Source organism: Parasteatoda tepidariorum, chromosome 11 (assembly GCF_982258835.1).
Source record: "Parasteatoda tepidariorum strain Cologne lab strain chromosome 11, Ptep-v5.0, whole genome shotgun sequence".
NCBI lineage: Eukaryota > Metazoa > Arthropoda > Arachnida > Araneae > Theridiidae > Parasteatoda > Parasteatoda tepidariorum.
In genome coordinates, this window is record NC_141765.1 from 39,053,553 (window position 1) to 39,079,760 (window position 26,208).

At 27.4% G+C, this 26,208-nt stretch overlaps 2 protein-coding genes across 2 annotated transcripts in view; both read left to right on the forward strand.

Moving 5' to 3' along the window:
• Window positions 1–694: 694 nt before the first annotated feature.
• On the forward strand, window positions 695–25,554 carry LOC147801354 (uncharacterized). The gene is made up of 4 exons (XM_087154476.1): window positions 695–1,786; window positions 15,251–15,352; window positions 22,976–23,074; window positions 25,516–25,554. Exons 1-4 carry the CDS (start codon window positions 731–733, stop codon window positions 25,552–25,554), a joined length of 1,296 nt encoding a protein of 431 aa, XP_087010602.1. The 5' UTR covers window positions 695–730.
• The window catches only part of LOC107456095 (uncharacterized), a 55,355-nt gene continuing 52,126 nt past the window's right edge, over window positions 22,980–26,208 (forward strand). The window contains exon 1 of the mRNA XM_043051133.3: window positions 22,980–23,074. The gene's annotated coding sequence lies outside the window, so the exon portion shown is untranslated. The remainder of the gene's footprint in view (window positions 23,075–26,208) is intronic.

A 26,208-nucleotide genomic window follows, 5' to 3' on the forward strand; every position in this document is an offset into this window, starting at 1 on the left:
TATTCTTACCAAAGATGATTTTCGTATGTTATAGCGAAATAAATGGAAACTGTAAGGAAATTTTATTTTCTTTTGACAGAGTGTACACATAGTATGGTGATTCATGTTTTCACATGCGTGTTCAATTTATTTGCATGTTGTGGTGTTTAAAATCCTTTTAAATTAAATTTAAACATCCAATTATTTAATAAAAAAGCAAAATTTTACTACCATTTTAAATATAAAAATAAAATCTAACGTAAATTACGTAAAAAACGCCAGCTATATATAATCTATAAAACTTTATATAACAATCTTTTCAAAGAGAAAATAAGATTTTTGCTTATCAAGTTGAGAGAATCAATTTTAATTTTTACATTCCGATACTAAAAAATCTCAATATATACTTAAACAAAATATTCTTAGTCACCTTTTCGTTTTGTGCCTCATACTTTTAACTGATTGATTCTACACTTTATTGTTTCTCAAATGTTCTACTAAAATATATTTAGAGAAGTCTTAAAAATAATAAACTAAAAGTAAGGAAAAGAAGCGGGGCTTAAATGAACTATTCATTATTCCCTCTGTAGCGTGCAACGGATATGATTCGTGAGACTGCCTGCCATTCGTTAGATTGTATAGATCACGCATGGGCAAAAGTAAGCAGTGGAAAAAAGAAGAGGCCAGTTTGTTGTCTTGGACACTCGATCCTGCTGTTACTTAGAAACCTTAGAAGTAGAAAGTTGTCACAATGGATCCCCCCACAGTTAAAAACGATCTTCCCCCTCCTGATAAACCTAGAGTCATGGATTTCAGATTTACTGATCCTGTTCGCTTTCTTTTCGAACACATGCAAGGTGATACGAATAAGACAAATTCCGAAAAAATTAACGAAGATTGGACTAAAGACAGAAAATCTGCTAAAGTCCAACAGCCTATTGAGAGAAATGCCTTGTCACCATCTTTAAAGGGATCCTATCAAGATTTGTATTCAGGAGACAATGTGTTCACACGCGTTAATTCCGCGTTCGACAAAACCGAACCTTCACGAGACACACAAAACACTTTGAATGTTATTACAACAACTTCCCTGAGTGCCCTTACTACTAATACTCACAGTGATATGACAGCAAATTCTCACAATAGTGTAATCGAAGATCCTACTGTACAGGAAGAAAATATTTCTAACTCATCAGATCATCCTTTGGTACCAAATGCAGTGGATAATATAAACCCAGTTAGTGATGACGTAAACAAACACGCGTCTTCCAAAGCAGTGCATGAAAAGACAAATTCAAAACCCAATGCTTTCGCGTCTTTGGTATTTAGAGCATCCAAACTTGAAACAGTTGCTAACAATTTATCGAGGCATAGAATAACTGGTAATGGAACGCCTGGTAAAAGGCAAGAACCACCTCCATCCGCAAAAACTCCTATTTTAAAACCCCCTCCATTGACAAGACGATTAACTTCTAGACCTTTTCGAAGGACAAACAAGCCTCCTCTACCACCAACACCTTCGATGAATAATAAGAGTGCTCAAAATTCGACTTCAGTTCCAACTTCAGAGGCAGGAGTTAAACCTCAAACTGCCACAAATTTACCACCAGAGAAATTACCGTCACCACCTCCTGCTCCTGATTCCGAACCAGATTCTGAAGCAACTGTGCACACAGGTGAGGAATCAGATCCTGAAGATCCACAACAAACATTGCTGCAATTATGCAAGAAAAGTGACTGGAATGCTGTTGAAGGTTTATTGAAACAGTTTAGCAAGTCTGGATTACCCCCCAATTTGGCTGATCCGGTAAGACTATCCAATTTTTCCAATGACTTTTCAATATGTTTCTATAATATTGCTCAGGAGTTTTATTAGTTTTATTTAATAACTAAAATAAATCTGTGAAATTAAGTGTTCACAGAATAGCGTATATGTTGAATATTTTTATAAGTAAAATAAATGTTTAATATTTAAGGGTTATATATTTTATTATTATTACTATATTTTTATTACTATATATTTATTATAATTACTATTACTACACAGTTACTATATTTTATTATACAACATTGCCAACTAATGGTTGATTGGAATATTTCAGAGCAGTATTATTTGTTAGAGAAAAACTGATATCAATCAAATTAGTTTATGATATTAAAATATAATTAGATGCCTAAATTTTATGAAAATTACATGCAATGAATAATGTCGCTAACGAAAACAAAATCAAGGCAAATATCCTATTTTATCCCATACTTTATCTAACTTTATAATTTTGGAGTACCTTAATCCTTGTAACTTCAAAATTATTTTCCAAATGCAAATTAAAAATGACTAATTGACTTATACCGTTTAGAAGAATTTTTAAGAAAGTTTAATATTTTATGCCATTACGAAATACTTAATTTTTACTAAGGGTGCGATGAACAAATAAAATAACTAAAAAACAAGTAATAAGAAATAAAGTATAGCTAGCTAGCAAATAGCGAAATCTTTTCAAACAATAAATTATGTTAAGCAGCCAATTCGAAGAATGCAATATTATATTCTATTTTTTTTTCAAATCGTTATTTCTATGTATAGTACACAAAACTGACAAACATATGAATAATTTTTCACCCGATTTTTCTTTAAAAGTAATAACCAATTATTGCAGCAATGTGGTCAGCATTGCGCAATTGCCGTCTTTACTTCCCAGACAAGGTGGTACCTGTCGATATGAAGCTGGGTAGGGTTCAAGGGATCTGTGGGGATAATCCAATTTTTACTAACATGCAATTTTAATGGTTCGAAGTGTTTACCTTAAAAATCCATAGTAAATAGTACGTACTATAATTTAAAATAAGAAATTAGATACAAAACTATACTTTCTCTGAATAAATACGGATTTTTTTCGACAGGCTCAGACTTTGAACTTTTATCAAAGCAATATGGTGTTTAGCTGCAATCTGGAAAATATGGTCCCAAAATGGATCAGTCATGAGAGTCATCGAATTTTTTTATCCTTACCGTTAATTATACTTCTTACTTCGAAGTTTAATTAACGGTAAGGTATAATTAACGTACGTTAATTATGCACGAAGTATAATTAACGTACGAAATCTCTATCATAGGTCAAATTAAAGAAATATCACCCTAAAATTATTTAAATCATGTTTTTAAAGATAATTCCACGGAAAAAAATTTTATTTAATAATTATGACTTAATTTAATTTTGATTGAAAATGCTTGAATTAGAAAGTATGCAGATTTTACATTGTTTTAAACTACGTAGTTTAAATTGATAAAATACAGAATTTGAACGGTCGATAACTCTCGGGAAATGATAATTCAAAAAAAAAAAAAAAAAAAAAAAAAAACATTTTTCCAAATTCAATGTAATTAAAGCTAATTATATTCTCTATAGTAACTATTTTCCTTGCACTCAATATTATTACAGAATGTTTAAAATATACAATATTGATGTACAGATTATTAATCAACGATTCTTCAAATTTATATATATATATATATATATATATATATATATATATATATGTATATATATATATATATATATATATATATATATATATATATATATATATATATATATATATATATATATATATATATATATATATATATATATATGTATAATATTATATAATATAATAAAATATATTTTAATACATTATTTAATGCAGTTATATTTAAAATTATATAACTTGTTAGTCTAATATAAAGTTATAATTAATATTAATAAAAGAAATAACACAAAAGTGAAGTATGCATTTCGATATTTTGTATGCTTCATAACTTTCTAAAATAAAATAAAGCTTTTGTTACAGGTTTTTATAACCAGCAATTTTCTTTTAAACCAAGTTTGAATGACAATATTACCGATACTTCCGAAACATAAGCGATGTCAGGAACTTTCAGATTAAAAATGATTACCGGAAAAAGTTCAAAAAGTGTATCACGAGAACGATTTCCGTCATCTTTTTTTATATTGCCTGCCGTGATCCAATTAAAGGAGATGTGATTTTTACGTCCCGAAATATGTCCTCGTACCTTAAATATCACTTGAAATGGTGAATCCATTCATTCGGAATAAGAATAATATCTCAGATATTCGAGCGAAAACATGACCTTAAAAGGAAGATATTTATGTCTCAGACAGTCCGACTTTAATGACAAATGTCCTGTAGTTTGTCATGGAATCTGTGTTCGCCCAATATATAGAAGACATATCCCGTTAACGCCCACTGAAAAAGTACCTTTCATGGAAATATAATTTTAAAAAAAATTCGTTTTCACAGCATTAAGATAGCTGGGTGTGAGCTAGTTTTATCATTGTATTACCTATAATATATCATAGTAATCTGAGTTGACAGAAATTTTATTTATTTACTCGTAAAATTAAGAAGTTCCTGGATTTCACTACTAATATTTACTTTATAGTTAAGATAATTTTTTTCTTTATGATTACTGAACAACAATGAAAACTAACTTTCCATAGAAATATCACTTAAATTTCTTTTTAACTGTATTAAAATAGCTGGGTGTGAAATAATTTGATTATTATATAACCTATTATACATTCCAGTTACCTATGTTGACAAGTATATTATGTGTTTACGCTTAAAGTAATGGAAGCTCCAAAATTTTACAACAAATATTTAATTTATTGTTAACATTATTATTATAATTATTATTTTGAATACTAGACCACTGAAAAAGTACCTTCCATAGAAATATTATTTAAAAGAAATTCTTTTTCACTGCATTAAGATAGCTGGGTGTGGAATTATTTGATCATTACATAACCTATTGTACATTCCAGTAATATTTATTTACACTTAAAATAAAGGAAGCTCCGAAATTCAAGTATGAATATTTAGTTTATTGGTAGCATTACTATTAGTTAATTTATTTATTTTTGAATACTGGATTCCAGTATATATACCATAGAAAATTCATTTAAAAAATACTTTTTCACTGGAATAAGATATCTGAAGTAATTTAATCATTACATAACCTATTATACATTCTTGTAATCTTTGAATCTCTGAAAACAGAAATTTTATTTGATTACACTTAAAATAAGGGAAGCTCCAAAACTTTACTACAAATGTTTACTTTATTGGCAACATTATTATTGTTTTTCTATTTGACTACTGGAATGAAATAAATAGGTTTTGCTTAAGTTTTATTCAGATGTAGGAAAAAATATTATTTTTTTCGTTTTGGGGGAGATATATGTCTTATTTGTTAATCTATCTTGATAAATCTTCCACCATTATATTATATAAAGAATGGAAAAATAGAAAAAGCATTATACAATACAAAGCAAAATTCCCTCATTCTTTTTTTTCAAACATCCACTATAAATTGTTAAACCTTAAAATTCAAACTTTTTATGCATTTTTTCAGAAACTGAGCACTAAAGTGTAGATAAAATTAGTTTTTACTTAAAAGTTATTTACATTTACATACAAAATTATTGCAAAAATTATTACATTACATTACAATTCACTTGATAAACAATACTTCCTTAAAAAAAAATTTTTAAACGTGATATTAATATTAAATATTAAAATTACTTTTCAATCGTTTTCGTGATTAAACTATTAAACCGTTATAATCGTATTTCTGAACATCCCCTCGTAGTTTGAGAGTAAAAAATCTTAATCTGTCAGGAAAAAAAAAGGCGCATTTTGAGAAAATTATGCTCCTGTGGCTAATTTCGTAACTTGAAATATCGTATTAACTAATTTCATGCATAAACACGAATGTCTCTAAAAGCATTAATATTGTTTCTGATCATTAGATAAAAAATGTTTCGAACTGTTTTTTTTCTGGGGGGGGGGAGGTACTTCACCCAAAAAAAAACCACTTCGAAACATTTTTTTGCTCCGTATTTTTGGCATATTTGTATCTGATTAAAATAATGAATTTCAATGTGTTAAACTACTTTAATGTAATCCAAACTTCTTACGAGCCTCATATTCCTTTCACAAATAGGGTGTATATTTTTTTTTAAAAAGTATCAAGTAACAACTCCATGAATAATAAAAAAGACATATTATGATGAAGCACTTACCTTTTATCAAATTTGTGGAAATAAGTTTTAAAATATTTGAAAGTTTTATAATACGCTACTTTTTGTTATTATATTGGAAGGCGTTTTCTTTAAGCGATTTTTGTTTTAAAAAACGATTTTCATGTAGTCAGAATATACATTTTATGTATGGCACTGTTATCCAAAGGTAATTCGTAAATATTGCAAAGCATTGGTCTGGAAATCATATTCATGAACAATTTGATATATAAATATAAACCTTAAAAAATCCGTGACTTATCACTACATTGTAAACAATTCCGAATCAAATTATGGTATAAAAAACCGGCACTTTGGAAGCATCGTGCGTAAAATCCATTTTTACAGTAAAACACTACAGCGTAATTGTTTAACTCCGTAGCCTAGTAATTTTGTACCCAATCCAGAAGATAAGGAAACTCCTGGATCAAGTATTGGGATAAGTTTGCCTTAGTAGAGGCTTTCTTGATTGAACTAAACGGCATTTGCGTTACATAGAGTGGAAAACCACGAAAACCTCCCATGGTTAGCCTAACGGCAAAGCGACTCTAACCCCTGATTCGTCTACCACTGAGGATATTTTACGCCAGTACTGTGGTCGGTGTAAGCCGGGTGAGGATTACAGTGCATATCACCCAAATACCTTTATATAATAAAAATAACGAACAAAAAACTTTCCATTGAAAACCGTGTTTTGCTAAATGAATAAATAATATGGCCTTTAACCGGAAAAATTTTAGTGTTCTTCAGTTGTAAGCAAAAGAAACTATGTATTTGCATCGAAATAATTATATATATATTTTTTTTTTAAAAATAAAGAAATGACTTAAATTAAATAGAAAGACAAATGAGTAAAAGGTAAATATCTTTGTGAACAAAGGGATAGCATTATACTGTAGGGTGTGGCAAAAGTAACACCCTTTTACTCATCACTTTATTCATCTTCTTCTATTTTACTTTTCATTGATACCTATCATCAACACACGAACATCGTTATTGATTGTTAAATCTATGCATTAAAGAAAACTTACTTTATGTAAACCGAATAGTGTAAATCTGCACCCGTTTCTTTAGCTGTAATAAAATGTGTATTCAGTATAATTGATTTTTTGCGTTATTAAAAAGTAGTAATAATATATTTCAGTTTATTCTAATTGCAGTGAATTCTTAATAATTCAAACTAAAAGGGGAAGGTAATAATGTTTGATGTAACAAAAATATACATTGATTAAGAGGATAAAAATATGTATAATAACTCTGAATTATATTTAGTTAAGATAATTAAAAAGAAAATAAACTTTGCTTAAAATCGTTTAATTTTAATTATAATTTACAAATTATATAATATCATAATAAATTAGAAATTCTTAAAAATACTGAATATCTGACCGATTTGAAGCTATAAGCCACATTTTCATCATGTTCCAGAGAGCGTCTTTGGTCACCTATTTCGTCACCCGCCACCTACTCATCCAGATCAATGAACTTTGTATTTGTTTTCTTGTAAAAAAGAAGTACAAAAAGGCACCATCGCAAAATATGCATTCAGAAAATTAAGATAAACGTACTGGTTCTTAATATCTTTGATAGAGAAACCTTGATAGAAAAATATATTCCATATTGAAAAAAACCCCAAAATCATCACAAACCCATCTGTATTAAATACTTTTCATGATTTCTTCACTTGTGACATATTTTTTTTTGTCCTGTGGTTTTGTAGTTGCACTATTTTATTGCTTACATAAAATTTATAAGAAAAATTACCTTTCACAAATTACAGGGATTTTTTGAATGAAATGAATTTTATTTAAAGACCCATGACTTCAAACAAATCATGGAAAAATGTCCAATTGATATGGGTTTAAACGTCAGTTTCATTCCATAAAATAACTATTTTTTAAAGTTAAATTTAACTCATTAGATGTACTACAATATCTCGGTCGGTACAGCCAGCTTGACAAGGTGCTGAACTCACGTTAGAGAGAATGAGATTTCGAATAAACCGAAGACTCGCCGTGTACTAAATGGTTATTGGCGCACGTTAAATCTGTCAGGTCACAAAATACTCCATGTTCCCATTACGAACTATACCTCTGGGGGTATTGAAGTGGAGATTGATTGTTCTCTGGTTCAGGTCAAAATTACGATTTTTGGATGAATGAAGGGATGCATGAATGGGTCCACCCTATAAACGGGTGTGACGTATGAGTGTGGTAGGAGTCAGATTATCGGGCATATATGGGAGCACTGGAGAAAAAAAACAATCTCACTCCTTGCCTTAATGGCCTACAACAACAACAATCATAATATCTTTAAACCTCATACTTAAAAATGTATTTGTCTTTTTTCCACAATTTTAAAGCAAATGAGTTAAACGCCAATTTTCATTCAATTTATGGAACTAGCGTTCATTACCGGTAATTATTAAAAGAAATAATAATGAATACCATTAAATTTCATTTTCCAAGTAAATTTAAATTGAATATAATTTTGCTTAAGAAATTAAACATGATTTCATTTAATTGGAAATTAAGAATGAAATTTAAGTTGAATATAATTTTACTTGAGAAGTTTAACATGATGATATAATATACCTTGTTATAAAAATTACCTTATAATAAAAATGAAGTCATAAATATTAATGAGTACTAGTTAATTTATGAGTTCTATTCACATAGTCCAAGTGTTCAGAACTTACTTCTTGTTTTAAATCTACTTTAAAGGGGTAAAAAAGGACGATCTTAGTTTTGGCAGTATTAAATACAGGATTAGCAGTATTAAATACAGTTTTCGAAGTATTAAATACAATGATGTTCGATACTTTCTGTATATTCTAAGAATGTATATTCTAAGTATTGTGTTACTCAAATTTGATGTTGATGCGTTTTGGGTGTAAAAAGAGAAAGTTCTATAATTAATTAGCAATTAATTAATTACTAATTAATAATAATTAACTAATAATGAAATTGGCTTCAACAAGACTGAAAAAACTGTAATTTATTTGAACCTCAGTTTTGAAAACTACTGAACACTTTAAACACACACTGAAGTAAACATACAAATAAAAGTGTTTAGTAAAAATTTCTTTAGATTTTAAAGAAATTTTAGAGTGTTGTGAAATTATTTAAAAAATGTATGCATTGCATTGAATTTACTGTGCTAATAAAAATCATAGTAAGTAAACGAAAAAAGCTCACCAAACATGCGATGAAACTTCAAATAATGAAGTTTTTAAAATTTAAAAAAAATTATAATTTTAATGTATAACTGAACTTATTATGTTATAACATTTAAATGTTTTAGTTAATTTAACGTAAAAATGTCAAAACTTTAATTTGCATTCGATAAATTTTGCTATTATAATTTAAAATAAATTTCAAAAAATTTAAAATGAAACTGAATATTTTAAATTTTTATTTTTTAAAGAAATTGTAAAACAAAATATTAATATTTTTTACTTGAAAAAGAAATTTAAATATACTTCATATTGAAATTTAATTTTTTTCTCGAAGACTGGCTATAGGGCTAAAACATGTATATTGTTAATTACCTCAATGTCAAACTGTTTTATATAGATTTGTATAAAAATGTCCGAATTTTAGTAATTTGTATATAGAAGTTTTTGCTATCACAGTTTAAAATAAACTTTAAAGCTTAAAAGTAATTTTTTTTCAGTTTTAATCAAAGATTTAAACTGAATAATTTTAATTTTTATTAATTTTTAAAGATATAATGAAAGAGAATGTAAATATGTTTACTTGAGGAGGGAAATCTAAATATGTTTTATATTAAAATTTAATTTTTTTTCTTGAAGGCAGGTTGAACTAAATTTTCTAAACAGGTATATTTTCAATTACTTCAATACTAAATTGTTTCATTTAATTTTCGATAAAAGTGTCCCAACTTTAATAATTTGTATTCAGTAGCTTTTGCAATGAGAGTTTAAAATAAATTTTAAAAAATCGGAAATTAAAACTGAAATTTTTTTCTAAAAATCTTTTACTTGAAAAATAAATTTTTTTTATCTCAAAATCTAATTTTTTTCCTGAAGACAAGTTAAATTATAATTACTAAACTATGCATATTTATCAAATTTCCTGCAGTAATTTTCAATATGATTTAAGATATGTTGTTTTAGAGTTTATTATTGAGAAAAGATTTTAATCGTTTGAAGTTCAACATTAGGAAAAAACGAAATTAACTCTTTGTCTCATTTTCCAATTGCATATTTTTTTTATCATTTGGATGAGATTTCGTGCATTACTAAGCAAGGAAAAAAAATTAGCTTTGTGGTTTGTATCAACTTAGGAAGAAATAGCTTACACACGATTTGCGTAAATCATTAAATATTTATTGCTTTATTTTACTTCTTCCTTCCTGAAAGCGATAATAATGTAGATAAAAAACTATGCAAAAAATAAATATTAAATAATAAATATTTTAAATATTTGAATTTTGAAAATAAATTTGAATAAAAACAAATAACTCAATTCAATATTATTTAAAACAGAAGTTTTATGAACATGATTTAATGTTGAAACAGTTGTGATGTAGACAAATAAAAATTGACTAAATAAATAAAAAAAACACATTTGAATGTTATTTTATGAAAGAGTTTTGTATTCTAGCTTATACACTAAGAAAAAAGTATGTTGTCAAAACATTTGAATATGGTAAAATTTACAGTATTTCTGGCTCAATGATAACATAAAAAAGCTCTGTAATATTACCAAAGAGCTTTGGTTACCATTTTGGTAAAATTAACATTAAAATATGATCTTATAATACTTGCTAAAATTTGGTAAATGTGTAAAAATTTCGTAATTTTATTATAATACCTTAGAGCTCGGCATAAAAACCACTTTTTCGATTAAACTTATTTTTCAGTTTTGTATTTTTTACGAAATGTGTGGTAATAAGAACTATGATTTTGGAAACTAGGTAAACCGTTACCTTATGAACTTAAAAGTTATCAAATGAATGGTTTAAATGCGTAATAGTTTTGTTGACCAGAATTATATATATATTTTTACCAGAAATATCATTACCATACAAGTAATGTAATTTTACCAAAATTTTTTTTCTTCGTATATTAATTGAAATAACTTAAAAGGAAAGTTTTTGAAAGTTAATGTGTTAGTAAATATAAAAAATAGTTATAGAATAGAGAATTTTTCCGTGATCACCATTTTTAACAATTATTTATATAAGCCTCATCAAAGATAATGCAATTTTTTTTACCAAAAGTGTTTTTTTGCACCAAAAATGAAAAGATAATGCATTTTTTTACTATATAATACGGTAATTTTACTAGAATTATTTTCTCCGTTTACATCTTAAATACTTCGCTTTATTCCTTAATCCTTCCTTACCTTAAAAATTAGAAAATCAGCTTTTATCTAAAAATTGCTTTGAATGAGGAAATAATCTTAATACAATATAAATTTGTCAGTAAAAAAAAATTATGTTTCACACTTCCATTTTCTAAATTATTTTGTTTTATAATGAATTCTATGCGTATTGTTAATTTTACCAGAATTATTACCGAAATATAACTTTTTGGTGTTCCAATAGAGTCAGGAACACGGTTAATTTCACCATATTCCGGTAGTTTCGACCATACTTTACTCAGAGTGGTTTAAATCTCTTTTTATTTTGCGTGCAATTTTAATTTATTGCTACGACACCCCCTAATATTAACTAATCATTATTTCTTTCCTTGATAATTAGTGCGTCACTCCCACAGAGAAGCCTTTCTGCATCAAAACAATTAACGATTTTTGGATATGTTTCCTTACTACAATTATGATACCCGAATGCCCTCGAAGATTTAAAATTTTAGAATTTTTTAATTTGTATTAACGTTTATTATATTGATATTAGTGAATTCGAACTTTAAAAAGAAATCATATTATAGAAGGGGGGAAGAGATCTAAAATCGTTTGTTCTGAATTTTAAATATTTAATTAGGAAATAGACTACGCACTAAACATTGCAATATATTTTTTATTTATTTACACACTGATAAAGAAATACTGTCAAAACTACCAGGATATGGTAAACTTTACTATGTCTGTCTTTCTATGAACCACCAAAAAGCACGGTTTCTTATGACTTAAGCACTTTGGAAATGATTTAGGTGAAATGAAAAATAAAATATGATTTTATAATATATGATAAAAATGTGTGTAACTGTGATAAAATTTAGCAATTTTATCAACTAAGTGCATGACATAAAAACCATTTATACGATTAAATTTACTTTTCAGTTTTGTATGTTTTACTTAATGTGTGGTAATAAGAACTAAAATTTTTGAAAACCAGAATTTCCAGTAAACGGTTACCATATGAATGGAAAAATAACCAAACTAATGGTTTAAATACCGTATATTTCGGTTTTATTATCAAGAAAATCATTTTTTACCAGCAATTCTATTACCATACAGTCCCGTAACTTTATAATTCTGGTCAGCTTATAAGTAGGTTTTAAATTCTGGTCAGCTAACGGCGCATTTTGAAAAAGCGTTAAAAACATAACTAATATATATATATATATATATATATATATATATATATATATATATATATATATTCAATAAATCAACATATTTATACATTTAAAAACGGAGGAAATAACTTGAAAACACGTTTTGGGATCTAAGACTGAACAGATGGACTCCTGTACGTTGGCCTATAAGTGCAACTATCATAACCATTGCTCTAGCTGAGAGAGAAATATTTTAAATGATTTCGACGGGATAGAAAAGAATTCTTCTATTTCATGTAAAGTTCTGAAGTTTGATTATGTAGTCATTAATGCACTGAAAAACGTATTCGGGTACTTCAAGGATTTGAAAATTTAAAATATAACTTTAATAGACTTTCGTTTAATAATTACATTAAATAAAGTAATAAATTAAAACTATAAAAATAATTTTCCCTCCACATTAAGGAATACTCTTTCATTGCAATTATAGTATTAAAAGGAAATAAATACGTCACTGTTTAGAAATGTGACTATTAAACTTACAGTAATCATTTTACAAGGATAATAACTTCAAATCTATTCTAATGTATTTAATGTAACTTAATGCTGCTTCTAAACAAAATCTTCTTCCAATTTAATTACCTTTGTTGCCATTGGAATTATGAGGCAAATTCTGTTACACAGTGGCAGGATTAAACTGATAAAGACTGCTCGGGAAAATTTATTTGTCAAGAAAAAAATGCTTGTGAAGTGGAAATAACCAACTGAAGTTAAAAATTTTAACCACAAACGTCGACGAATGGAAATCTACAATTTTTTTGCTTTTGCGAACGATGTTGATTGTATTGGAAGAACAGTTGGAAGTTTCGATGAAAAATATAAACATTTGAAGTGCGAAGGCAAAACAATAATGAAACTAATCCCTCAGAAAAAAAGTTTGATCAAAACTACCAGAACATAGTTAAATTTACTCCATTTCTGGCTCCATGAAAACCAAAAAGCTCAGTAATTGATAGTTAAGGCTTTTGGTAATCATTTTGATAAAATTAACAATAAAATAATGGTTTTATAATATGTGATAACATTTGATATGCGTAGTAAAATTTTTAAATTCATCATGATATCTTAGAGCATGGTATAAAAAGTATTTATTCGGTTCAATTTACTTTTCAGTTTTGTATTTTTTACTGTGTAGTAATGAGAATTATAATTTTGAAGACAAGAATTTCCAGTTAACCGTTACTATATGAACGAAAAAACTATCAAATGAATGGTTCAAATACCGTATATTTTGGTTTTTATTACCTGAATTATGTTTTTTTTTTTGTTGCCAGAAATGTCTTTACTATACAGTACTGTAATTTTACCATTTTTTTCTCCGTGAATAAAAGCATTCCATTGCCTCCTGAAATAAGCATAAATAACGTATAAAGGAATAATGTACTAAGTTCAACTCCTTAATGATAAATTTTTAACAAGTGAATCAACTCGCCAATTTGAGCTCAGCAATTATTGAAAACAATTATATCTGAGTTGATATACCGAACAGATTATTATTCAAACGTAGTTAACCTTGATTTCACTTAAAAGCTAAATTCTATTATCTTAGGTTTATCTCAAGTTTGTGCTTTGGTGGGAAGTAAATCCTGTATATTGGCAGATCATCAGGATTGATCATGCGGATCATGAGGTTTACCCTTCTAACATTGGATTTGTTCTATTTGACTCAAACAATACATGAGTTCATTTCAGAAAATTCCAAAATAATTATTTTACAGATGAAAATATTGGGTCAATAATGTGATTACGACATTGTACATAAAAAATACAAATAAAATATATAATTTCAACTATTTTTCAGTATTTTCTTAACTCACAAACTGTAAAAAATTACTTTGAAAAATACCGGCACTCTGGGTGCCTGTACTTTTTAGCGTAAATTCCATTTATGCCGTAATTTTGATAGTAGTATTTATTTAACTACACTGTTTCAGTGAATATTAATATAAATATTAAGTCGATAATGTGATTGTGACATTATACTTATTAAAAACTATTTTAAATAAAAAATATGATTCCAACTTTTTTTTAGCATTTTCTTACCTCCAAATAATAGAAGTCTACTGTGTTAAAAATTCCAGATAAAATTACGGTGAAAAATACCAGAACTCAGGGTGCTTGTACTTTTTACAGCAAAATCTGTTTATACAGTAATTTTTAAAGTAATATTTATTTAATTACACTGGTTCGGTAAATATTAAGTCGATAATTTAATCGCAACATTAAACTTATAAAGAACTATATCAAATTAAAAATATGGTTTCAACCATTTTTTAGCAGGTTCTTACCTCGAAAGAATCAAAGTCTATACTGTAAAAAATTTCTGATAAAATTACGGTGCAAAATGCCAGCACTCAGGGTGCCATTACCACAAAATCCATATTTACCTTAATTTTTACGGTGATATTTTATTTATTTACACTGATTTAGCAATTATATTTATAAAAATTTCGATATATCAGATTTTTTGTTACATGAAATTTTACTGTACAAAGTACTTCCACCCTGATTGCCATTGCTTTTTACTATAAGTTTATTAGAAGTTTAATTTTGTGTACATTGTTTTTTTTATTCATTTAATAATATTTTATAAAATTAAATATCAAAATGTTAAATAATTTAATTTATTTCCATATTTCAGGAAAATGGATACACCCCTGTTATGTACGCCATCAAAGATAGCAAAATATTTATGGCTGATAGATTTTTAGACATGGGAGTCAATGTGAATGCAGTTGCAAAGGTAGAGTGCATTATTATAGACTTTATGTATTAGTTCGAGACAAAAATTTCTGCTTTTGTACAAGACTTTCAAACTTTGAATAAAAAATAATGAAACATTATTTAAAAAAAATATAGCATTTACTATTCTTATAAAACTAAAATGGTGTTAATTAGATAGAAAAAATAAACACATTAAAATACTAACTGAGAAACAAGTTAGATTTCAATGATCTAAAATTACTAAAAAATATATAATTATAAACTTTTATAAGTACTTTTGCTAAATGTGTAATCTATATATGTATCAAAAATTCATTTTGAGCAATATAATTTTGGAAATTAATTTAAGAAAAGCATATTTGGTAGCAAATTTTTATACTTAGAATAATTATTAACGTGAAAATACAGCATAAGAGTCTAACATTTTTTCAATATTTTTGTAACATGCCATTATTACTACATTATTACTATTATATATTACTAGCAGTTCAGGAGCAAAGCATTACGTTATAACTCATATTTCAGGTTTTATTTTCAAACTTTAACTAAAAGTTTTACTGATATTTATAAATATATAAATAATAATAATTGTATGTGTATAAATTTTATATAAAGAAAAAGTAAGTTTTACAACAAAAACATAATTAGTTTGCTATAGTTATAAAATGCTGCAATATTGCGATATACCTGTTTTCACGTGCAAATGACCCATAAATCAGACACTGAGAGAAAACAAGTATTGTAAAAACTACCAGAATATAGTAAAATTTACCGTGTTTTTGGCTCCGTGAGAACATCAAAATCTGGGTAATTTTTACCGATGTGCTTTGGTAATGATTTTGGTAAAATTAACATTGAAATCTGTTATTTTTTTTACCATTTAAATGTTTTTTTCCATATGTTTGGCAGTAAATAAGGCAAAATTTAGTAACATTTAGTAATTTTATCCTGATACCCTAGACCATGGCATAAAAAAAACATTTATTCTGTTAAATGTACTTCTCTGTTTTGTAATTATTGCAATATGTGTGGTAATGTGGTCATTGATTAACAGGAGTCTCTGAGTTTGAAATTAATTAAATGATGCTGATTACTTTTTCTTTTCTTTCAAGAAAATAAGCGAAAACGCAGAGTTTAAAATAAATAAATTACTATTTTTTTCCCGTTTATTACACAACAAATTACAAGTTATTACTTTCCCGTTTTGATGCATTTTTACTAAATTGTTAGCTCTAAGAAAGATCCAGAACTATAATTTTGAAAACCAAAATTTCCAGTAAACTATTGCCATACGAAAGAAAAAAATACCAAATGTATCGCTTCATTACCATAAATTTTGGTTTTATTAACCAGAATTGGGCTTTTTTCTCTTTTTTTTTTACCAGAAATGTCATTACAAACAGGACGGTAATTTTACCAGAACTTTTTTCTCCTTGCATTATCAATCAATTGCTTACTTTTACTTTTTTCTCTAAAATTCTTTTCAAATTTTGCTAAAAAAAATTACGCTCATGTTTCTAAAAAAATTTGAATGGTTCTTCATTCAGCAAATCAGCATTGATGTTTCTGCCACAAATAAGAATATTAAAAGAAAATAGTTCTTTTATCTTTTATTAAAATAAGTACAAGAGAGAGAAATATAAAATCAAATAATCTTAAGATATTTAATCAGCTGACTTTAAATTTTAAAAAATATTATTTGAACTGTGCGATGTCATATTCCTTATTACGCCTTTCTTTTTGTAACAAACTGACAAAATTTTACGAACCCTTCCTCTGATCTTTAAGTGTGACATCATTTGTAGATGGCATCAAACATGTGCCGTTATCTTTAAATTATATCGTTTACATTACGTTTTTATTAAAGCTCATATGTTATTATCTTATGTTATTTTGTTGAAAGATTATAGAAACCATGGTTCAAGTATAAGAGTTCATATGATCCATAAAAAATAAAAAAATACCAATTTTAATTTCTAAAATTGTACAATTTTGCTTCTTCTTTTGGAGTTTTCAAGAATCATACGAAAGATTAATGTGCTACAATGAAAATACCTGTTTTTTTACAAAATGTTAAAAAAGAACATATGATTTATGGTCCATTTCTAATTTAAATACAAAGCGTGAATGAAAACCATCCTATTATTGAACTGTAAGCATTATTTCAAAACAAATTTTTTTTTGTTTGCATCTAATATAGAAAATAATTAAATAAATAATAGACCTAGCTTGACCATATTTCTATTTAAATCTCATTTTTCTAAATGGTACAAAACTGTAAGGCAAATATAATCTCATATATAGCGGGGAAATTAAACCTATATCTACTTTAACATAGGAAAGGATTGTGGGTTGTTATGATAGGTTTCGAAATTGCTTTTTGCCTTTGAGCTGCTGAAATAATTCAAAAAATAAAGCGTGCATAAAGTATAAAAAAGTTTCAGTACTGCGTTTTAAACTCCTTTGTTAAAAAATTTTTAAACTTCATATTTAGAATTAAAGAGATGCACACTGAGAAAAAATGTATGGTCAAAACTGCCAGTAAACAGTAAAATATATCGTGTTTCTAGCTTTATGGGAACACCAAAAAACTCGGTAAATTTTACCGAAGTGCTTTGGTAATGATTTTGGTAAAATTTACAAGAAAAGAAAATTTTATAATGTTTGAAAATTTTGCTTAACATGGAACGAATTGGAAATTTTATCATGTTACTTTCAAGCAGGGCATAAAAGCACCTTCGGTTTGTGGTAAACTGTAATTTTGAAAACCAGAATTTCTGGTAAATCATTAACACATGAAAGGAAAAATTACCAAATAAATGGTTTAAATTCCATATATTTTGGTTTTATTAATCAAGATTATAATTTTTTATACCAGAAAATTTTATTACTATGTAGTACGGTAATTTTACCAGAATTCTTTTTCTTTGTGCATTATTTTTGAAGTAACTGCAATAATACACGGAATAATAACGCATTTTTTTAATTCTAATATGAAATTAGAATATTCAAGGATATGTTATATATGTTAAATCAAGGATATCTTAAGATATGTTAAATTAATAACTAAAAAAAATTAGATTAAAGAGATTTTCGCAGTAATGTGAGCAATGAAATTTTATTGGTTTACACTGCAGCTAAAATTGACTTATTTATAATAGATATGAACAATTGTTTATCGTAACATTTCCCTAATTTTAATGTCATTCAGAAATAGATTGTTGAAGCTACCTGATACTTTTTATACAAAATTATAACATGATTGTAAAGTAGAAAAAAATTGATTTTTAATATTTAATATTTTTATTAGTTTTTAGATTAAATATCCACAAAAAATTACACTTCTGAGTTATAATGTTAGCATTGGTTGAAAAACTAATTCATATCTTTATATTGAGCACTGAATTTGAAAATACTTTAACATTTATAATTCATATATATTCTCCCGTATTCAATCATACGAACCAAGATAGTAATTTCACCCTTTTCTGAAGAAAAAAAAACTAAAAAGAAAACCTACAGCTCATAAAAACCTAATTTTTATGCAAAAAATTAAGTAAAAGGATTATAGAGTAGCACCAATATTCTATCTCTCTTGCTTTAACAACGCTCGTTGCCACTCCCACTGGTAAATTTATTAAAACCTTGAGCTCTTCCACTGACCGAATTACAGACAAATCTTCTCAGCCCAAAGCTCAGAAAGAAAAAATGGTGCCTCTATTTTGCCGGAAATTCTTCTCCAGTAGCAAGCTTTAAGCTCTATGGAGGCCAAACACGCAAAAATCTACTGACATCGATCCAAGATATGGGCTCTTTTCCAAAACATGCCATCAAGATATCAGGATTCCTTAACTTTTTCTGTGAATCGAGTTTTCCTTTTTTCTCACCTAAACCCTTAATGGAATAGATGCATTGTGACACGCAGATTTTAGGCTTAGTCACTGCACTGATGTTTTTGTTTTCTAAGAAATCTTAATGCCATTTACTTTTGTTTGTGTTTCTTGCTTTTAAAGACAAAAGCTTAATTGGAGCTATGGGTGATTAGTATTGCTTTTTCAAGATCGATTAAGTTCAAAAGCATGTTGTAAAGGTGATTTCCAATATTATTCCTCGAAGTAGATTCTTAATGAGCTTAAAGAATGCATCAAAATGTCGTTTGCAACAGAAATGCCACGTGCTTTGACGGAAATACTCCATAACACTTGAGCAAAAACATTTTTAAAGTTCAATGAAATGTATCTTAAACACGCTTAGATTCTTCGAGAAATTGAAACATTTATGAAATTGTATTAAACTAAAAAGTAAACGAACAATTCCTGAATAGTTAAAACTAACTATAGTTAAAGCTCCTTTCGTGTAAATCACCTTTGTTCAATAAGGGATTCAATTATTACTAAAGTAATTCGGAACAGTTAATGCCACTTATTTTCTAACTGCCACCCATTTTTTTTACCCCCCATCTAATCCAATTATTTTGGTTCATGGGAATTCTGTATTTACTTTTAGAATCTATAGTATATAGGAAATTTTTGGAAAAAATAGATATTTTATTTTATTTTATTTATTTTAATTTCTTACTTATTTATTTATTTTTTATTTAAAGAAACCCAATTCAATGTTTCTTTTTTTATTTGAAATGATTTTATTTCAACGAAATAATTTCTCTTATCTTGCTAGTATCTTCAGAGAGCTAGCAAATATGCAAGTGGTTATAGCTCTACATCATAAAACTTAACTAGTTAAGAATTCAAAATTTTCACTGTTATGAATGGATTCATGGTTTTTAAAAAACTTCAAAATATACATTGCTAGAAAGTTTCAACAGCATTGAACCATTATACACTTTTTACTACCAAGATAGAACCAAATCATAAATTTATGCAAATTTAACAAATTTGTTTTTTAAAAAAATTTAGCCCTTTTGCTAAGCACTAAAAAATTTGAAAGAAAATGTTACTTTATTTTTATGTTAATGAATGTTTATATAAATGAATAAAATGATCTTAAAATAGCAAAATTTATTCTTTCTGAATTGTAATTATAAAAAAAAAATTTAAACGTTTAACTTTTTTCTTAGCAATTTAAAATTACTAGTATATATTTTACTTTCGGTAAACCGTTACAATACGAACAAAAAAATAAGTCTGTAAATTGTTCAAATCTCGTATATTTAAGAAATCTCGTATTTTATTAACAAGAAATATACAGTTTCTTTAAAACAGAAATCTCATTACCATACAGTCAGGTAATTTTGCTAAAATTTTTTCTCCGTGTACGCTTAATTATTTAATAATTTTCTTTATCTTTCAGATTCATATTAATTTTTAAATTAACATTAACCTAAGTAAATGATTCAAGTTTAGCTTTTAAATTCTAACAGAAATCTCATTACCATACAGTCCGGTAATTTTGCTAGAATTTTTTCTCCGTGTACGCTTAATTATTTAATAATTTTCTTTATCTTTCAGATTCATATTAATTTTTAAATTAACATTAACCTAAGTAAATGATTCAAGTTTAGCTTTTAAATTCTAACAGAAATCTCATTACCATACAGTCCGGTAATTTTGCTAGAATTTTTTCTCCGTGTACGCTTAATTATTTAATAATTTTCTTTATCTTTCAGATTCATATTAATTTTTAAATTAACATTAACCTAAGTAAATGATTCAAGTTTAGCTTTTAAATTCTCTTAACAATTACAATATCTGATATATATTATAATTCATCTGAGAATAGTATTATTTTGAAGTTTCGGGAAGGCCAAATGTCTTTAAAAAACATTTATAAAATTTTACTTTATACTATTTTTATATTACTTTCAAACAAAAAACCTGTTTCCTCTTACTTAAAGTGATACAAAAGCACTTTTTGTGTTTTACACTTTGGTCTTATCTATTAAAAATTTGTATGAAAGGGGAAATAACAGTTGAAAAGTTACAGCTTCTAATTTGGTTGCATGCTTACAAAGATTACATGGTGACTTCTGTCCAGTTAACCATTTTACTCCTATCAAATGAAATTGATTATGATGTCTCAAAAAAAACCTTTCGACATTAAATGTGATCCATCACTCGTTTTTCTGCTCCTTAGAAATCTTATAACATTTTGGATACCAAAACGTAGATTAGATATTTTATTAACAGTATTACCTAAAAATGTTGCAGTATATTACACCATTATATCGCTTAAATTTGCTAATAAGCCAAATTGAATCACAATTCATTTAAATTAAACAAATATATTTTAATTGAGTCAAGGAATTATGTAGTTAAAAATCAGTATTTTATGGTTGTTTATCGCTAAGTTAATATACAGTTTTGTTAAAAATATGTTTAATTAAAATGCTAATTTTATTGCTTCTATAATAATGAAAACTTGGACAACAGACGCCATCTATCACTTTTTTTAAGTTGAATCGTAATTTTTCGTCATTTTTAACGTCATTTTTGACGTAAGTTGAATCGTCATTTTTAACAAAAAGTTTCATTAACCTTCTACGACCTTACGAACTGTTGCAATATATTAAATCATAATATCGATCGTATACATATATATATACACCGAAGAGCCATTACATTATGATCACCCTCCATCTATAACAATGGGCTCACCCAGATTTTCATGGTTTCTCGCCCAGGAACAATGTTTTCAAGGGGCACATTAGAACCAATAATCCTCATAGAACAATCCCTGACGTCTGTAAGCTACTTGAACATAGTTGCAGACCAGGTTCACCCATTCATGGCAACAGTTTTTCCTGCTGGGGATGGTGTTTACCAACCGGATAATGCACCATGTCATAAGGGTCGAATGTCATGGATTGGTTCGCGGAACATTCCAGTGACTTTCAAGTCATGTCTTGGCCCCCAAATTTACCTGACCTTAATCCAATAGAGCATTTGTGGTCCTACTTGGAAAAACAAATTCGTGCTGCCACGCTACCCCCTCGCAATGTGAGGGATTTGCAGGACCAGTTGGTGAGCGCTTGGTGGCAAATACCTCAAACTACCTATCAGCACCTTGTGGAATCAATGCCACGGCGAGTGCTAGCAGTTTTGAGGGCTAAAGGTGATCCTACATGTTATTATCAGGGTGGTCATAATGCAATGGCTCTTCGGTGTATAATGTATATAATGTATATGTAAGATAACTGCGAAAAACCACACGTTTTAACTCGAAAATAAACTACACAAGGAGATTGACGTTTCTCATAGAAAGAATATAAAATTGAATAGCGAACAGAACTTCATGTATCGGTCGTTATAAAGGAAGGGGAACTATGATGGGGACAGTACTAAGGAGCGTAGTCATCAATATTTTTAAAAGAGTGAATGCAACGACATTGCAATAACACTAAAATACATAATTGCACTTTGCGTCTATGGAATAGCAAATGGAACTTTATGTAACGATCCTTTTAATGGAAAGGTCGTTGTAACGGGAATCATGCTAAAAAGCGCAGACTGGACTAAGTTACCGTATAACCATAAAAGTCAGCTAAAATTGAAGCAATTTTCCCTCTCTTCTTTTTATTTTGTAAAATAAAAGCATCAGTTCTAAAATATGATTAGTAATAAGTTATGATTTCGATAGATCATTAATATTTCAAACCTTAATTTTATTGATCTTTTTCCTATAGGATGGTATCACCGCCCTTCATTTAGCTGTAGCAAATGTCAAAGAAGACGCTATACGGTTATGTCTAAGTAGAAAAGCAGATCCTTTAGTGCCATATGGGGTAAGACAAAGAAAATTGTTAAAATATCTAAACTATTATCAGGCAACTTAGTAACACATAACTCTTTTTTTAATGTTAAATGCTAATTTTGCCAGTATTTTGTAACCAATGTTAGTTCATCGAAAATGTACGAATGTACATACACGAACTCCAGCAATATATATCTCGTTGATAAGAAAAAGTCTTTTCGCCTTAAGTAGAGAATTAAAATAAAATAGCTTATGAAACATGTTTGAAGACAAACAAAAAATATTTTGGAATCATAAGTTATTATAGTAATATTTTTTTGATGAATTGGAGTGAAATATGATGATGATATGATCATAATATAATGATGATATTCAATTTAGATTTCAGGAGGAAAATGCAAAAAACGAAAAGAAATCTGGATAATGGACCAATCCATCATGTCCGTTATCGAGAATTCAAGAAATTATCAATTACTGCACATTGTTGGAATCTTGGACATAAATCAATTTCGACAATGTAAAAATTATTTCCACTTCAGTCATATCAGCCCGTCGTGATGCACTGGAATCTTATTTCCTTCAAATAAATGTTGATTCCTTCGTTAACAGCATTAATTCCTCACCACCTCTCCAAAGCACGTGGAAATTCATTTTACCTTGATTTGCCCCTCTCGGCTACTGTGGTTTTCTTATCTCCTGTTTTTTTCTCACTATTTTCTCTCTCGGCTATATGGATCTTTCTATAGAGAATTATTAATTTCAATCCCTAATTTATTTTTTACTTTTTTGTTAATATGATATTATTTTGATAACATCTTTATAAATTATTGATCCTAATTTTATTTGGTGACACAGAAGTATAAAAGTCAAATATTCTCCTCATAACTTTTTCAGCCATTTAACTAGACTTGACAAATGTATTTGTGTGTACGCTTGTGAGTACAAGCTTAGAAAAATTAATAGAAATCGTTAAACATCATTTGTTTGAAATAACTTCTTAAAGCAGTTATGTAGCGAATGAATTTCTCTACACAACTTAATATTTCATTGACCTTGCCTAAATTTGACAGCTTTCAGACCAAACCTAATTACTTTTAATGCCAATCATCAAGAGGCTTTTGTGATTTCTTTTATTTGAAATATCATAATCCGTGAAAGAAAAATGTGATCTTAAAAAGCTAGGTGTGAGGAAAAGATGTTTTCTCTAGATCACGTTTCACAATTCTTGTGTCACGCAAATAGACAATTGCAAAGAAAGACAGTTGAATAAAAAAAGGTAGTCGAAACTTTTTTTGTCATTTATAATTAATTTTCCAACCAGTATTAATAACTGGGAGGAATTTATTGGCATTGATCCCACAAATATAATTTAAGAATGCATTAATATGTTGTTTTTTTAAAAAATTCGATTATTCTTAACGAATATGGTCGATTATTATTAACGAATTGTCGATTATTATTAACGAATACGGTTAAAAAAATTTAATTGTATAAATGTACTTTTTTCTCAACAATTTTATTAGCTAAAATTGTGCTTTTAACTTATGAATGATAATTTTATTACATACAGCACCACTCATTATTACTAATACACACTTTTTTTCGGTTTTCTAATAAACACAGAAAGCAATAAACGCTCTCATGAAAATGATTTTTTTTACCCTTTTTCCTCACCAATGTTCGATGTAGAAATGAATGGAAGTAGCTTTACTAAAGCTATACTAAATAGAAATTATTTAATGCTATACTAAATAGAAATAGAAGTAGCTTTACTAAAGCTACTGAAATAACACGTTCTCAAGCAGTATCTTACTGTATTTTGAGAGAAAGTTAAAAAAAGTATTGAAATTAATGAACGATAGTGTAGCTACTAAGTAAAGATACAACGCAAAATTTTACTAAGTAAAGCTTCATTATACGCACACCATGAATTTAAAGCGAACTTTTCTAGAAAATAATTAAATAATTAATCACTACTTTTCAGCTTTACGGTCGTTAGTAAATAATTTGTTTTCGGAACAATTCGCACACTACAAAAATTACCACAAAAAGTATCGGTAATCAGGTTGTTTGTACTTTTTTTACCATAATTTTTATTTACCGAGCCACGTAAAAGAACGAAAAATCTTTTATACGTAATTTTTACAGTGATACTTACTGTTAAATCACTGAATCACTTGAATTAAATAATTGTCATTGTAAAATTTATGGTATAATATTTTACGGTTAAAATGGATTTTACGGTAAAAGGAATTTTACAGATGATGCACCTAAAGTACCGATAATTTATACTGTAATTTGATCCAGAGTTTTACAGTGTATGATAAACATTAATACAGAAAGTTTTTTACTAATGTTTAACGATTCTTATTTCTTAGTCCTCAGTTCGCATGAATTCTAACAAATACACGAGTTCAGCACGTAAATTCTTATTAAATATGTAATTATATTTATATAAATGCTTTCTTACAGTCCCAAAGCACTGAAAGAGCTCTTGTTCAATTATATTAAAATAACAGAACAGAAAACGAAAAGCAGTAATTTCAGCCTTATTTAAAGTATTTAGAATTAATTTCTCATAAAGGTAATAAAATGCTTCCTAAACGCTGCTAGTTTTTAAGAGGGTGCTAATAAGTTTAATGTAATGAAGTCAGATGTAGCTTGATCAAAGTTATTTCTCTACCTAATTTAGCTTAATAAATAGAATTTCAGACACATTCATCAAACACATTATTCTACATTTCATATTGAAATACAGCAATTTTAAATTTATTTCATGAAAATTTAAATTTTTATTTTTGCTATTTAAAGTAAAATGCGTAATGTTGACAAAATTTCTTACTTTCGAAACAAAATGATAAACATTATTTCTAATATATTCATTCTGAGTATTACTTATGAATAACAATAATATTAATAATAGTGAAGCTTCATTCTACCGATCAAACTAAGAATTCGTTTCACTAAAACATAAAATCGAAATGAAATTTATTTTTAAAGTAAACTCTATACAAAAATATATCGAATTAAAACCTTTTTTCCTTTCTAAATTAAAATGCAATTTCAAGTATAATGTTAATTTGCTTAAATAAACCGTCTAATTTTACCCTCATTTAACGAGTTCAAAATCAATATTAGATGTAAACGCTCACCAACAATACGTGT

Excerpts from the sequence above, each read along its gene's own strand:
- LOC147801354 (XM_087154476.1), top strand. The coding sequence starts at position 731 with ATGGATCCCCCCACAGTTAAAAACGATCTTCCCCCTCCTGATAAACCT. Across the intron at positions 15,353-22,975 it reads ATGTGAATGCAGTTGCAAAG|GATGGTATCACCGCCCTTCA; the intron begins GTAGAGTGCATT and ends TTTTTCCTATAG. Across the intron at positions 23,075-25,515 it reads ATCCTTTAGTGCCATATGGG|TCCCAAAGCACTGAAAGAGC; the intron begins GTAAGACAAAGA and ends GCTTTCTTACAG.